This window comes from Bombina bombina, chromosome 5, assembly GCF_027579735.1.
Source record: "Bombina bombina isolate aBomBom1 chromosome 5, aBomBom1.pri, whole genome shotgun sequence".
Classification (NCBI taxonomy): Eukaryota; Metazoa; Chordata; class Amphibia; order Anura; family Bombinatoridae; genus Bombina; species Bombina bombina.
This window is the reverse complement of record NC_069503.1, coordinates 436,365,201-436,381,508: the sequence shown is the minus strand read 5'-3', so window position 1 is coordinate 436,381,508 and position 16,308 is coordinate 436,365,201. Positions and strand designations below refer to the sequence as shown.

Genomic DNA, 16,308 nt, shown 5'->3' with positions numbered 1-16,308 from the left:
CTTTAGCAAAAAAAATTTAATTTCAATTCTTTTCATCCATTTTATTTCAATGCCTTATCTTAATATATATTGTGAGTTTATTTTTTTATAGTATACTGTGAAACATAGATTTAAAGATTGGTTTGATAAGTAAGTTACTGATAAAAGCATCTGTAAAATTCATTGAAGTTTCTACGTACTCCAAAAAGCAACAAACTAATATAAATGTTAGTATTAACTGTTCCAATAATCGATTTACTCAAAATATATATGAAAATTTAAGTTTTAACAAATGCACAACTATGTAGAGCTTGTAAATGATGGTGTCATAAATTGCTATAAATTTGCTTTTTATCATATAGCCATATGAGCAAAATGTTATTGTTGAATACATATTTACATTTTTGATCATATTACATGCTGTGTCATTTTAACAAACTACCCAATGAAAACAAAATATCTTGCTTTTCCAACAGTGTACTGACAGACTGGAAAGGGACAGACTGATATTATTCTTGAACAAACTTATTCTCAATAAGGTTAGTTTGGATCACATCATGATTGTAATTGATTTGTATATTTCATGTCTGCCGTATGTTTTAGAATCTACAACATTTTTATTTTTTTCCAGAAAAATGTCAAGGATATAATGGACTCAAATGGTGTACGAATCCTTGTTGACATTCTCACTCTTGCACATCTTCATACGAGTCGAGCTACTGTACCTTTACAAGTAGGTTTTTTATTTAGGCATTCTTTAAGTGAAATAGGTCACTGTATTTTGAAACTGCTGTGTTAGGGTTTAGAATTACTTTACATTTTTGATAGTATTTAAAAAAAAAAAAAAAAAAAAAAACATATTGAACACTTTTTCCATAAAAGGAGTAATTTATTATTTGACCTTTGTATTATTATTGTTATAGTAGACTTTAGAGAAAGAGAGGTTCCAATTAAAGGTCTCCAATTGAGAAACGCCTAAATAGTGAGACAGCTCTCCAAATTGTAATCATATCTACTGGAGAATGTTAGTCATCAATTTCAGTATGCCATTTTCTTATTACTAGAAGAATTGTATTTGAAGGTCTAACTTTCCTGTCTATCATAATAGACTCTATATCTCTATCTCTCTTAATTCTGTTTAATTCGGATCATGCACCAAATCGAAGACTTCCCACTCAGTGAGCACAAATAATGTAATTTCATTGTACTGAGCATGAATGCTACATATTGCATCTTTGACCTTCAAAAATACTGAGCTTTATTATGAAGTGTTTTTAGATATGAAACTGTATCTTCTAGAGTAGCTCTGGTTTGCTGACAAAATGGCAACTGGTCCCTTGTTTTTCTAAGATTTAGCTTGTCCATGTTGCTGTGAATACATATGCTCATTGTTTTTATTTACAAGTGAACCAAAACTCACCAGAGTGAAATTCTCATTCAAGTTCTAACGATTCCAAACATTTCTATAAGCAATAGCATAAAGATTCCTATAGTGGTTATTTTAGCAGGTTCTTTACCTGACTGCATCACAGAACTTATTTTTAGTTGATAAAGTTCTACCACTTTTGATGCCTGGACTATTGTTTATAAAATCCTCCAATATTTAAAATTAGTAAGTAACCTGAGTTTATTTTTTTAAGTAATTCATATATTTTACCTGTGTTTTCTTTCAGAGCAATGTTATTGAAGCTTCTCCTGATATGAAGAGAGAAAGTGAGAAAGAATGGTATTTTGGTAATGCTGATAAGGAAAGGAGGGGTCCCTATAGTTTTGAAGAGGTATACTTTTTTAAATTTCTTGGTTTTAAATAGCCTATATTTAATTATCTTTGTGCTCACAGATGTGAGTCTCCTGTATTGAAGACACGTTTCAACATAAATTGCATCTGAGAACAACATATAACTTTTTTCACATAGGCTTCTATATTTTTGTTTTTGTTTCTTTTTAAACATAATGTAATTTTATGCGCCGTCTAAAAACTCTGCATATAATGTAGTGTTAAGATTTATTTTCAATAAAGTTAATTTTGTTGGAAAAATATGTTTTTTTATAAATAAATAAATTATTTATTTAGTAGATTATTACACAGGTATAGTAAGTACCAAAAACATCCTTAGAAAATACATTTAGAAACAAAAATCAAGTTTGAAATTGATCTTGTCTATAGTTCTTTTGGAACTTTTAAAAGAGGCAGTATTCTTTACAATGTTTCCTGCCCTCTTGCACATAGAAATAAAATCCCTACTTAAGTGTTTTTCAATCCCTACTTAAAGGGACACTGAACCCAAATTTTTTATTTCCTAATTCAGATAGAGCATGCAATTTTAAGCAACTTTCTAATTTACTCCTATTATCAAATTTTCTTTATTCTCTTGGTATCTTTATTTGAAATGCAAAAATGTAAGCTTAGATGCCGGCCCATTTTTGGTGAACAACCTGGGTTGTTCTTGCTGATTGGTGGATAAATTCATCCACCAATAAAAAAAAAGTGCTGTCCAGAGTACTGAACCGAAAAAACTTGGATGCATTCTTTTTCAAATAAAGATAACAAGAGAACAAAGAAAAATTGACAATAGGGAGTAAATTAGAAAGTTGCTTAAAATGGCATGCGTGTTTCAGTAGCTACTCACATTCCTCAAGCCAGATATATTTTTATTTTAAGTTACAAACAAAGCATATACACTGTATATTAAATAATATTGGTTAAATGGTCATTATAGTCATGTTTTCACTTATTGATTCTGCATAGAAAAGGGACATTTATGCTTACCTGATAAATTTATTTCTTTTATGATATGACAAGTCCACGGATTTCATCCTTACTTATGGGATATCACCTCCCAGTCATTCGACCGAAGTTAGGAAGAGAAAGGAAAAGCCAAGGAGCAGAGGTGACTGAAGTTTAACAAAAATAAAAACCTGTCTTTATTAAAAAAAAAAAAAAAAGACAGGGTGGGCTGTGGACTCGTCATATCATAAAAGAAATGAATTTATCAGGTAAGCATAAATTTCCCTTTTCTTTTACAAGATATGACGAGTCCACGAATTTCATCCTTACTTATGGGATACAATACCAAAGCTATAGGACACGGATGAAAGGGAGGGACAAGACAGGAACCTAAACGGAAGGCACCACTGCTTGAAGAACCTTTCTCCCAAAAACAGCCTCAGATGAAGCAAAAGTATCAAATTTGGAAAAAGTGTGAAGAGACGACCAAGTTGCAGCCTTGCAAATCTGTTCAACAGAAGCATCATTTTTAAATGCCCATGAGGAAGCCACAGCCCTAGTAGAATGAGCCGTAATTTGTTCTGGAGGCTGCTGTCCAGCAGTCTCATATGCAACACGGATGATACTCTTCAGCCAAAAAGAAAGAGAGGTAGCCGTAGATTTCTGACCAGCAAAAACAACAAATAATAAAGATGTTTGACGAAAATCCTTAGTCGCCTGTAAGTAGAACTTCAAGGCACGGACTACGTCCAAATTATGTAACATACGCTCCTTCTTAGAAGAAGGGTTAGGACTCAAGGAAGGAACAACAATTTCCTGATTAATATTTTTTTTTTAGAAACAACCTTAGGAAGAAAACCAGTGTTGGTACGTAACACCACCTTATCAGAATGGAAAATAAGATAAGGTGAATCACATTGTAAAGCCGAAAGCTCAGAAACTATGCGAGCAGAAGAAATAGCAACTAAAAATAAAATTGTCCAAGATAACTTAATATCTATGGAATGCATAGGTTCAAACGGAACCCCTTGAAGAACATTAAGAACTAAATTTAAACTCCAAGGAGGAGCGATAGATCTAAACACAGGCCGGATTCTAGTCAGGGCCTGACAAAAAGATTGAACATCTGGAACATCTGCCAGAAGTTTGTGTAACAAAATAGACAAAGCAGAAATCTGTCCCTTTAAGTAACTTGCTGGTAACCCTTTCTCCAATCCTTCTTGAAAAAAAGATAAAATCCTGGGAATCCTAACCCTACTCCATGAGTAGCCCTTGGATTTGCACCAATAAAGATATTTACGCCATATCTTATGGTAAAGTTTTCTAGTAACAGGCTTGCGTTCCTGAATCAAGGTATCAATGACCGCATCAGAGAACCCCCGCTTAGATAAAATCAAGCGTTCAATCTCCAAGCAGTCAGCTGCAGAGAAATTGGATTCGGATGATGGAAGGGTTCCTGAATGAGAAGGTCCTGCCTCAATGGAAGCTTCCACGGTGGCAGAGAGGACATGTCTACCAGATCGGCATACCAAGTCCTGCGAGGCCACGCAGGAGCGATTAGAATCTGTGCAATCACCCGGGGAAGGAGAGCAAACGGTGGAAACACATAAGCTAGGTTGAACGACCAAGGCATCTATCAGTTCGGCCTGAGGATCCTTGGACTTGGATCCGTATCTCGGGAGCTTGGCATTCTGATGAGATGCCATCAGATCCAATACCGGTCTGCCCCACCTGAGAATAAGGTTGGCAAAGACCTCCGGATGGAGTTCCCATTCCCCTGGATGAAACGTCTGCCTGCTCAAAAAATCTGCTTCCCAGTTGTCCACTCCTGGGATGTAGATTGCTGACAGATAACAAGAGTGAGCCTCCGCCCACTGAATTATCTTGGATACTTCTGTCATCGCTAAGGAACTCCTTGTTCCCCCCTGATGATTGATGTAAGCCACAGTCGTGATGTTGTCCGACTGAAACCGGATGAATTTGGCAGAAGCGCATTGAATATTGCTCTCAATTCCAGAATATTGATTGGAAGAAGAGACTCCGACCGGGTCCACACACCCTGAGCCTTCAAGTAATTCCAGACTGCGCCCCATCCTAGTAGTCTGATGTCCGTTGTCACTATCACCCAAGAAGGTCTGCGGAAGCACGTCCCTTGGGACAGATGATCCAGCGACAACCACCAAAGAAGAGAGTCTCTTGTCTCCTGATCCAGATCTATCTGAGGAGACAAATTTGCATAATCTCCATTCCACTGTCTGAGCATATACAGTTGAAGAGGTCTGAGATGCAAACGGAATGATATCCATTGCCGCCAACATCAATCCAATTATCTCCATGCACTGAGCCACTGATGGCCGAGGATTGGACTGAAGGGCTCGGCAAGTATTCAGAATCTTTAACTTTCTGACCTCCGTCAAGAAGATTTTCATGGGTATAGAGTCTATTAGAGTTCCCAGGAAAGGAACCATTGTCTGTGGAATTAGTGAGCTCTTTTCCAGATTCACTTTCCACCCGTGAGTTCTTAGAAAGGACAGAACCATGTCGGAATGAGACTTTGTCAGTTGATAAGACGACACCTGGATCAGAATATCGTCCAGATAAGGCACCACTGCAGTGCCCCGCGGTCTGAGAACCGCCAGCAGAGACCCCAGAATCTTTGTGAAGATCCTGGGTGCCGTGGCCAGTCCGAAAGGAAGAGCCTCAAACTGAAAAGGTTTGTCCAGAAAGGCAAACCTCAGGAACTGGTGATGATCTCTGTGGATAGGAATATGAAGATATGCATCCTTTAAGTCCACGGTAGTCATATATTGACCCTCCTGGATCAATGGAAGAATTGTCCGAATAGTCTCCATCTTGAAGGATGGAACTCCGAGAAACTTGTTTAGACTCTTGAGATCTAAAATGGGTCGGAACGTTCCCTCTTTTTTGGGAACCACAAAAAGATTTGAGTAAAACCCCTGTCCCTGTTCTTGTATGGGAACGGGACAAATTACTCCCAAAGTGGAGAGGTCTTTTACACAACGTAAGAACGCCTCTCTTTTTGTCTGGTCTACAGACGATCATGAAAGAAGAAACCTCCCCCTTGGGAAGGAATTTTTAACTCCAACTGATACCCTTGAGACACAATTTCTAGTGTCCAGGGATCTTGAACGTCTCTTAGCCAATCCTGGACAAAGAGAGAAAGTCTGCCCCCTACTAGATCCGGTCCCGGATCGGGGGCCACCCCTTCATGCTGACTTGAAAGCAGTTGCGGGCTTCTTGGGTTGCTTACCCTTGTTCCAAGGCTGGTTGGTCTCCAGGTGGGCTTGGCTTGAGGATAATTCCCTTCCTGTTTAGCGGAGGGGGAAGGGGAAATTCCTTTAAAATTGCGAAAGGAGCGAAAATTATTTTGACGTCCCCTTTGCTTAGATGTCTTATCTTGAGGGAGGAGGTGACCCTTACCTCCCGTAATGTCAGAAATGATTTCTTTCAAATCGGGCCCGAACAGAGTCTTTTCCCTTGAAAGGAATAGCCAAAAGCTTGGATTTAGAGGACACATCCGCAGACCAAGATTTTAACCATAAGGCTCTACGCGCTAAACTAGAAAATCCGGCATTCTTAGCCGCCAATTTGGCAATCTGAAATGCGGCATCTGTGACAAAAGAATTAGCCAGCTTAAGGGCCTTAATTCTGTCCATTATCTCTTCTAAAGAAGTCTCAGTCTTAAGAGACTCCTCTAAGGCGTCAAACCAAAAGGCGGCCGCAGTTGTGACTGGTACAATGCAGGCTGTTGGTTGTAATAAATATCCCTGGTGAACAAAAAGCTTCTTTAGAAGACCCTCCAACTTTTTATCCATAGGGTCTTTGAAGGCACAACTGTCGGATAGTCGTACGTTTAGCCAGGGTAGAAATAGCTCCCTCCACCTTAGGGATCGTTTGCCAAGAGTCCCGAACGGAGTCGGCTATAGGGTACATCTTCTTAAAAATAGGGGAAGGTGAGAACGGGATACCCGGTCTTTCCCATTCCCGTGTAATAATATCTGTAATTCTCTTAGGGACCGGAAAGACATCAGAGTAAGCAGGAACTTCTAAGTATTTGTCCATCTTACACAATTTCTCTGGAGGTACCACAATAGAGTCACAGTCGTCCAGAGTCAGCAAAACCTCCCGCAGCAACAGGCGGAGGTGTTCAAGTTTAAATCTGAAGGACATGACGTCCAAATCTGTCTGAGGTAACGCACTTCCTGAGTCAGACAGTTCCCCCCCAATTCAGATCCCTGGGAGGGTACATCAGAGATAGCCATCAGAAGTCGCAGGAACTACATAGGTTTATGTCCTGCTGCGTTTGCCCTGTAACACTGGCAACTTAGATAAAACTTCTGTGAGAGTAGATTACATGACTGCAGCCATATCCTGCAAGGTAAAAGAAGCAGACGCCGATGAAGAACATGGCGTCGCTTGAGCGGGCGTTAAAGGCTGTGACGCTTGGGGAGATTGTTGCGGCATACCCTGAATCTCATCGGTCTGAGCACAATCTTTAGACATATCTTTACTAAAAATTATTTTTCCTTTACATTGCAAGGCTCTCTCAATACAAGAGTCACAAAGTGTAACGGGGTTCCACAATGGCATCTAAACACATGGGACATGAACTTTGTTCAATGTCATGCATGATAACAGGAACACAAAACCAAACTTGGTTGAGTCACAGAAACACTAATAAAAAATATATTACTGTGTCTTTAAAAAGCTCCCACTGCGCTAACCCCTTGCAGGCAAAAAAGACAGAGGATGCCCCTAAATAAACTTAACCACACTTCCTGTGTCGATAGTAACTACAAATTAACTTACTGGCTCTTTTCCTACCACTTAGAAAAACTATCAGCCACCTCGCCGCAGCTCCGCTGCAGCTCCTACCTTCCACGTGCTCGACACTTTTACCCCTCGTACAGCGCACCTAAGATCACTTGCGAATGTTTTACGGAAGCAAGCTTAGGTGCCGTGAGGAACGCAGCTAGCCGGAACCTAATGGAGGAGATACTGCACGGCAAGGGCGTAAACCTAACCCCCGGAAAAATACTGTGAACCGCCATTTACCGGAGCCTATTTACAAAGTTTAAACACAACCTCCGGTAAAAAGTCCACAGCGTCAGCCAAATACTCATCCAGCAAAGTGTGCAAGCTGCCACCATAACCAGAGCTGCCCAACATAAAAACATACAGTGTTTATAACCAAAAAAACCCAACACTTCTATTGTATTTACTGTCTCAGAATGTTTGGGGAATAAATATATGTCAGATCTCACTATATTGTTCTAAGGTGAGAATTAGCATATTGAAGCAGGGAAGCCCTGATAGAGGAGTAAGTACAGTCAGGTCCGGGATATGCTGCAGAGCCCTTGAGTAAAAACTGCACTTACCTCCATGCTGAGGAACAGCATGAAAAATCACAGTGTCAAGAGGTCCACTTCTCCTCCTGAGATCCTGTGAAAAGAGAGATGTCTTAGGAAAAATTCACTAAGTCCATATCCAGGCAGCACCAATATGGGAGGCGTAGTGAGACTAAAACCTCACAAGTTCCCTAAATGGTTCTTCCAGAAGCTGCCCGGTAGTAAAATAGTACACTTTGGCACCATTTAAAATAAAAAAAACTCTTGATAGTAGAATCTAAACTAGCACCTCACTTTACCTCACTCCTATCACTAACACAGGCAAAGAGAATGACTAGGTTGGGGGGAAGGGAGGAGCTATTTATGCAGCTCTGCTGTGGAGCTCTTTGCCTTCTCCTGCTGACCAGGAGGCAATATCCCATAAGTAAGGATGAAATCCGTGGACTCGTCATATCTTGTAAAAGAAAATACATTAGCAAAATATACCTAATAATTCTGATTTCTTTATTTGTAATAAACTGATCTCCTGTTTCATGCTCCCATCTGCTCTTTATAGGCTTATTAATCATACTGGCATACTCTATAGTATCCCTATTGTAAATAAGAGGGATTTCTGTAGAACGTGATCTTTTATACTATGTTGATGGTGTGATGATATTTTTGTCCATATAATTGGGTGATTGCTGAACTATCTTTCTTTCTAATGGTAGTAAGAGTCCAGAATCCTTACTGTTGGGAAATAAATCACCTGGCCACCAGGAGGAGGCAAACACCTTATACCAGAGTTTAATAATACCTCCTACTTCCTCTACCCGAACAGTATTTCTTTGCCTCTTCAAAGGAGAAGGCATTGATAGAGATGCTGCTGAAATTATGAAGAATTTCAGATTCATATTCTTTCATTGAATAGTTCCTGAAAGAGAAGGAATTTAGGAGTGTTGCTTGTGCATTATTCTTAGCTTTATCCAATCTGGAATTATGGGGAGCAATTCCTAAGGTAGATGGTGCTATTTCTACTCTGGCGACGACCATACGTCTTTCAGAGACCCTATGGACAGAAAACTTGAAGGTTATCTGAGAAGATCATTCTTTTTTACAGGGTGGCTTGCTTTTTCAACCAGCTGTCAGTGTGGCAGCGGTTGCTAGCACATCTGCTTTTTGCTATGATTCTCTTTCTGAATTGGTTTCTGTGGAATCTATTTTTTAGAGAAGATTCAGGGGTGTATTTTGAAGTCTGCAAATTCTTTTATCTGTGACGCAGTCATTCTGATTATTCGCATCAATGCAAAGCAGTATTATCCAGAAGTGCTCTTTGGTTGAAATCCTGGTCTGCTGACATGGTCTCTAAGTCTATGCTTTTGTCCTTGGCTTTTAAGGGCAAGACTTTTTTTTTTACCAGGTTTAGAGTCTGTCATCTTCACAATAACTGGGGGTAAAGGGGCTTTTCTACCTCAGGACAAAAAGAATAGACCTAAGGGGAAATCTGGAGGGCATTTTCTTCCCTTACTCTAGAAAAAGAATCAATGATTAATTTCTTTCCAGTAGTTGGAGTCCTCTAAGCCTGCATGGAGACCAAGTCCTGTAAGGTCCAAGCAGTCTAAAAAAATCTGCAGACTAATTCTGCATGAAGGTGCGGCCCCAAATCCAGACTTGGCTCCGAAAGGCTCCTGTTCAGGAGGTGTGGGCTCAATCTGTTCAGGACCCCTGGGTCATGGAAATTGTATCCGAGGGTTACAGGATTGGTTTCAAGTCTTGTCGTCCTCGGGGGAGGTTTATTCCATCTCACATCTCCATGCGTCCAGAGAAAAGGGTAGCTTTCTTTCGCTGTGTAAGAGACTTGGAGGACATGAGAGTAATTGTTCCAGTGCCTCTGGCAAAACAGGCTACAGGGTTTTATTCAAATCTGTTTGTTCTTCCAAAAAAGGAGGGAGCCTACCGTCCCATCCTGGATTTAAAGACGCTGAATACATTTCTAAGTGTTCCCTCGTTAAAAATAAAAACCTTACAATCGATACTCCCTTTGGTTCTTCTGGGTCAGTTTGCGTCTATCATAGACCTGAAGGACACATACCTTAGCATCCCGGTCCATCGGGATCATCATCGGTTCCTCTGGTTCGTATTTCTGGACAAACATTTTCAGTTTACAGCTCTACCTTTTGGTCTAACTACTTCCCCCAGAACTTTCACATAGGTTCTAGGAGCCTTACTTTCTGTGATTTGTTCCTAAGGGGTGGCTTTGGCTCCTTACCTGGACAATATTTTGGTTCAGACTCCATCTTTATCTTTGGCAATGGATCATACAAAACAGCTACTGTGTTTTCTTCCCAGTCATGGTTGGAAGATAAATTAGGCAAAAAGCTCTTACTCCAAGCACCAGAGTGGCCTTTTTGAGAGTCATTATAGACTCAGTGGAAATGAACGTAGACTGAAACGTCAGCTTGTCGCCAGTTACAGTCTCTACATTTTCCCTTAAAAGCCCAATGTATGGAGGTGGTGGGCCTTATGATCACAGCTTCTAATGCAGTTCAGTTTGCAAGCTTTCACTTACGACCTTTACAACTCTGCATGTTAAGCCAGTGGAACAAGGATCACTCCGATCTCTCTCAAGTGATCCACCTAGATCAGATCACCAGACAATCTTTTTCTTGGTGGACGTCCCCAGATCCGATATTGCGTGGGATAATGTTTTAACTTCCTTCATGGGAGATTATCACGACAGATACCAGTCTGTCTGTCTGGGGTGCGGTTTGGGTTAATTTGAGAGCTCAGGGAGTTTGGGCTACTCGAGAAGCACTTCTTCCTATCAATGTTCTCGAACTCAGAGCGATCTTCAATGCTCGTCATTCATGGCCATTTCTTCGCTCAGTCACATTTATTTATTTGCTATAGGGCAATGTCACGGTGGTGGCAAACATATCAGACGGGCACTCACAGCTCCCTGGTAATGAAAAAAGTGTCTTGCATATTATCATGAGCAGAGACATATCTGTTCGATCTCAGTCATCCACATCCCAGGAGTGGACAACTGGGAAGCGGACTATTTGAGCTGCCAGACTCTCCACTCAGAGAAATGGTCTCTCAATCAGGAAATTTTCAACCAGCTGATAGTTTGCTGGGGGTGGCCAGTGATAGATCTGATGGTGTACCAGCTCAATCACAAGCCCCGTCCCCCCCCCCCCCCGCTATGGCTCCAGAGCGAGGGATCTGAAGGTGGAGTTAACCGATGCTCTGACAGCCCTGTGGCATTATCAGCTAGTTTACCTCTTTCCTCTAATCGTACTTCTTTGAGTGATTGCTTGTCTCAAGCAAGAGGGAGTCTTGGCAGTCTTAGTAGCTCCAGCAGGGCCTTGACGAACTTGGTATGCGGACCTAGTCAGGATGTCCAGTGCTCCTTCATGAAGCCTTCCACTTCGACAGGGCCTGATTGGGTAAGGGCCTTTCTTTTATCAAAATCTTCAGTTTCTCAACTTAAAGGGACAGTATACACCAAAATGTTTCTTATTTAAAAAGATAGATAATCCCTTTATTACCCATTCCCCGTTTTTGCATAACCAACACAGTTATATTAATATACTTTTTACCTCTGTGATTACCTTGTATCTAAGCCTTTGCAGACAACCTCCTTATCTAAGTGCTTTTGACAGACATGCAATGTAGTCAATCAGTGAAGACTCCTAAATAACTTCACGGGAGTGAGCACAATGTTATCTATATGACACACATGAACTAATACTGTCTAACTGTGAAAAACTTTCAAAATGTTCTGAGCTAAGAGGCGGTTTTCAACGTTTTAGAAATCAGTTTGAGCCTAGCTAGGTTTAGTTTTTCAAAAATACCACCAAGGGAACAAAGCAAATTTGATGATAAAAGTAAATTGGAAAGTTGTTTAAATTGCATGCTCAATCTGAATCATGAAAGTTTAGTTTTGACTTTACTGTCCCTTTAACTGCGTGGAGATTGATCGCTTGATCTTAGCTCAGAGAGGTATTCCTGAGTCTGTCGTTGATACTTTAATTCAGGCTTGTAAGCCTGTTACTAGACAGATCTATTACAAGGTATGGAAGGTGTACCTTTCCTGGTGTTCTATGCATGGCTTTTCATGGCATTCAGTGAGAGTTCCTAGGATTTTACAATACCTTCAGGAACGTTTAGACAAGGGCTTGTCGGTCAATTCTATTAAGGGTCAGATTTCTGCCCTTTTAGTTCTTCTACACTGGAAGTTAGCTTGTTTGCCTGATATTCGATCTTTGTTCAGGCACTTGTTAAGATTAGGCCAGTTGTTAAACCTGTTCTCCTCCTTAGAATCGCAACCTGTTTCTCAAGGCTTTACAATCTCCTCCATTTTAACCAATGCATCCTTTGGATATTATATCTTGGAAAGTGTTATTCCTTTTGGTAATCTCTTCAGCGAGAAGAGTTTCTGAAGATCTGTCGTCTGAGCTTTAGTATTTGATCTTTCATACTGTGTCTGTTTTTTTACTGAAAGTTGTTTCAGTGGATAATATTAACAGTGAAATTGTTATTCCTTCTCTCTGTCCGAACCCTAAGTCTTAAAAGGAACGACTTTTACATAATCTAGACGTGGTTTGGGCTTTGAAATTCTATTTACATGCTAATAAAGAATTTCGTCAATCTTCCAGTTTATTTATTTTGTATTCTGGTAAGAGGATGGATCAGAAAGCTACTTCAGTTTCTTTGTCCTTTTGGCTGAGGAGTCTAATCTGTATGGCTTACTTGGAGGCGGGTCAGCAGCCGCCTTCTCGAATCACATTCTACTCCTTCCGTTTCAACTTCCTGAACTTTTAAAAATGAGGCTTCTGTAGAACAGATCTTGGTAGTGAGAGTCCACGTGCCCACCCAATATTTTTGGTTCCTTTTTTGGTGATGGCAGTCCTGGTTTGCATCTCTGTACCCTATGGTTCTTTTCGCTACTTTCTGTCCTCAACTATGCAATACTGGGAGGGAAGAGGAAGTAGGAGCGATTTTGAAACTCTGGTATAGGGTATATTTGCCTCTTCCTGGTGCCAAGTGATGTAATTCCCATCAGTAAGGATCGTAGACTCTCATTGCCAAGAAAGAAATTTTGTCAGGTAAGAATAAATTATGTTTTTCATTGTCTTTGCTGATTTTTAAACAATAGAGTTATAATTTCTCTGTTGTGCTAATATCAGAGTGAAAACACCCTTATTTTCAATAGATGCAAGAATTCTGGACCACAGGAGTGCTAAGTCCCAAAACCCGTTGCTGGGCCCAAGGAATGGATGGCTGGCGACCTCTGCAGGTCATTCCTCAGTTGAAGTGGTGTTTGTTGGCGAGTGGGCAAGCTGTACTAAATGAGACTGACCTAGCTACACTCATCCTTAACATGCTTATCACAATGTGTGGATACTTTCCCAGCAGGTAAAGCTAAAAAATGAACAACTTGGAATCAATAAACACATACATGCTCATAATAATGTAAAATAACAATTGTTTAAAGGGACACTGAACCCAATTTTTTTCTTTTGTGATTCAGATAGAGCATTTTTTTAAATTATAATTTATTAACCTACAATTGTCACAGTTCTACAATGATGCAAGGAAAAAAAGAAATTATCAATATCTTTTAGATATTCATGCAGAATTACAGAACATATCATAACACAGAAACAAAATTTAGCAATAGATCAGCAGAATATCCCCAAGACATTTAAACCCAGTTTCTCTTATATGCCTATTGTTGGAATTTTCCTTATTCAAACCCAAAAAAAAAAATTCTAATTGCCCTCCTCCCCCACCCTCGCCACCTACCAGATGCCTAAAAGAACTATTTCTGAGTTTTGGAATGGGAAGATCAGATGGTCTATCTCACTATGGGAAAGTGTTTTAATAAATACTGCCCATTTGCTAAAAAAAATTCTGATATCTGATTAGTTATCTATATTCGTATCTCTTTGTTCTAGTATACATTGTTTTTTCAAACAATTCCTAACTTCGGAGATACTTGGCACTGATCGCATTTTCCACTTTATACAAATTAAATATCTAGTGGCCAGAATAGCTAAAATGATCAATTTTTCACTATTCTGATGGCCAACTTGGTTCCTCAGACACAGTGTGCTCTGAAACAATGATAGAGCCAGGGGCGAAATTTTTAAAACCTTCTTAAGCCAAAATTCTAATTTGTTCCAAAAGTTTCTTATTTTTGGGCATTGCCATATCATATGCATCAGGCCAGCCGCAGGGTACGAACATTTAGGACATTTATTAAAATCTAAGTTACAAACCTCAACACCTCTCTCCGGAGTGAAGTATGCTCTGTGAAGGAGTTTTATATATTCTTCTCACCAAGTGGCAGAGAGTGTGACCTGTGCTACTTTGTTTATTGACAATTGGAGAGTTTTTAGTTCAATAATATTCTGACCAATTAATAAATTCCAAACTGATGCCATCTTTACCAGATTAAGGGAGCCTTTACTGGCGCCAATTAAATGATAACACGGAGTAATAGACATATGGTTGTTTTTAGTTAATAAGGGCCAATTTTCCAGTTTACCTAGAACCCAGCACCATTTCTTGGATTTTTTCAAAAACAAAATGCCTTACCTGCAGGTAGGCAACAAAATCTTTATTAAATAAATTGAATTCCGCTTTCAATTCCTCAAATGTTTTAATACATCGTTTGTCTTTATCTAATAAATAGATTAACTTGTTCAACCCATTATTGTGCCATCTTCTAAACACCGCAGAATTTAGGCGTGCTTGAAACTTCGGATTTCCTATTAAAGGAAGATAATCAGAAACCTTGCTGTTTATTGAAAGAGAGTTAGATATTTTCCACCACGCCTTAAGTGGATTGAATATGGTTTTAAGTCCCTTGATTTCTGCTGGTAATTCCTTTGGTACAGAATGAATCAGTGCTAGTGGAAGATATGGATTGCATATATTTATTTCAAGCTCATTATTTAAAACATAATTTTTAGAAAAGATCCAATCCGTTAATATACGAGCTAAAAAAATAAGGTTATAGGATCTTATATCTGGTAGTGCCAGACCTCCATATTCCTTTGGCACAGCGAGTTTAGCAAGGGAGATCCTAGATCTTTTCCCCTGCCAGATAAATTGTCTAAGTGAGCTATTAATGTACCGAACATCCTTTTCTAGTAAAATTAATGGGATATTCTGAAGGACATAAAGCAACTTCGGAAGAAGAGTCATTTTGAATAATGCCAATCGACCAGAGATTGATAATGGTAGATTTTGCCAGTTTATAAGTTTCTCCTTAATATATTTTAGTATTGGAGGTATATTGTACTTATATAAGTCTCCTGATTTAATCGGGATATGAATCCCCAAATATTTAAAGTATTCTGTAACCTCTCTAAAGGGGATGCTTAAGCTAGAGTTGCTATTTTTCTGAAGCCAAAGTATTTCGGATTTTGATGCATTAACCTTGTATCCCGAAAAAGATCCAAAGTGATCGGGTATCTGGAGCAATTTAGGGATATTCAGCTTGGTATTAGCCAGATATAAAAGTATATCGTCCGCATATAGACCTATTTTTATCTCGTAGTTTCGAATTTTAATACCGTCAAGACATTTCCTTATAATTGCAAGAGGTTCAACGGCTATATTAAAAAGGAGCGGGGAGATTGGACAGCCCTGACGCGTGCCTCTTCGCAGTATAATCGGGGAGGAGACAATATTGTTTACTATTAATTTCGTGTGGAGTTGATTTTATAAGTTTTCTATGAATTCAGGAAATTTGCCTCTGACCCCAAATTTCGTTAAAGATGTTATTATATGTTTAAAAATGACCGAGTCAAAAGCCTTCTCTGCGTCAATTGACAGAATGGCAAGGTCAGATAGACCCTCTCCCCCCGTCTCAAAAATAGGCAGTTTCTCGAAATATTCCATTGTGACCAGGACCTCTCTAATTTTTGCTGCAGTGTTGCGTTTGTTTAAGAACCCGGCTTGATCTGTGTGGATTATTCTTGCAAGACTACCTTGTAGTCTGAATGCTAGAATCGATAAGATTTTATAATCTGAATTTAGGAGGGCAATTGGTCTGTATGACTCCTTTTGCGTAGGGTCTTTCCCTCCCTTAAGTATCAAAGTCGTAAATTAAGAAAAGAGAGAGGGTGGGACTGGTTTACCCTTAACATAAATGTTATTGTATAAATTGCTCAGGTTGGAAGTGATCTCTACTGATAAAATCTTATAAAACTCATTAGGTAGCCCGTCTGGACCTGC

At 39.5% G+C, this 16,308-nt stretch overlaps 1 protein-coding gene across 4 annotated transcripts in view; it reads left to right on the top strand.

Annotated features, from left to right (window-relative positions):
* DNAJC13 (DnaJ heat shock protein family (Hsp40) member C13) overlaps positions 1 to 16,308 on the top strand; it is a 709,325-nt gene that overhangs the window by 475,687 nt on the left and 217,330 nt on the right. For all 4 annotated transcript variants that reach the window (XR_008402530.1, XM_053714290.1, XM_053714292.1 and 1 more), the window contains 4 exons: positions 456 to 518; positions 611 to 712; positions 1,653 to 1,757; positions 13,274 to 13,476. Coding sequence is in view for 3 of the 4 variants with exons in the window: in XM_053714290.1 (XP_053570265.1) it covers positions 456 to 518; positions 611 to 712; positions 1,653 to 1,757; positions 13,274 to 13,476 (473 nt within the window). In the remaining variant the exon portion in view is untranslated. The remainder of the gene's footprint in view (positions 1 to 455; positions 519 to 610; positions 713 to 1,652; positions 1,758 to 13,273; positions 13,477 to 16,308) is intronic.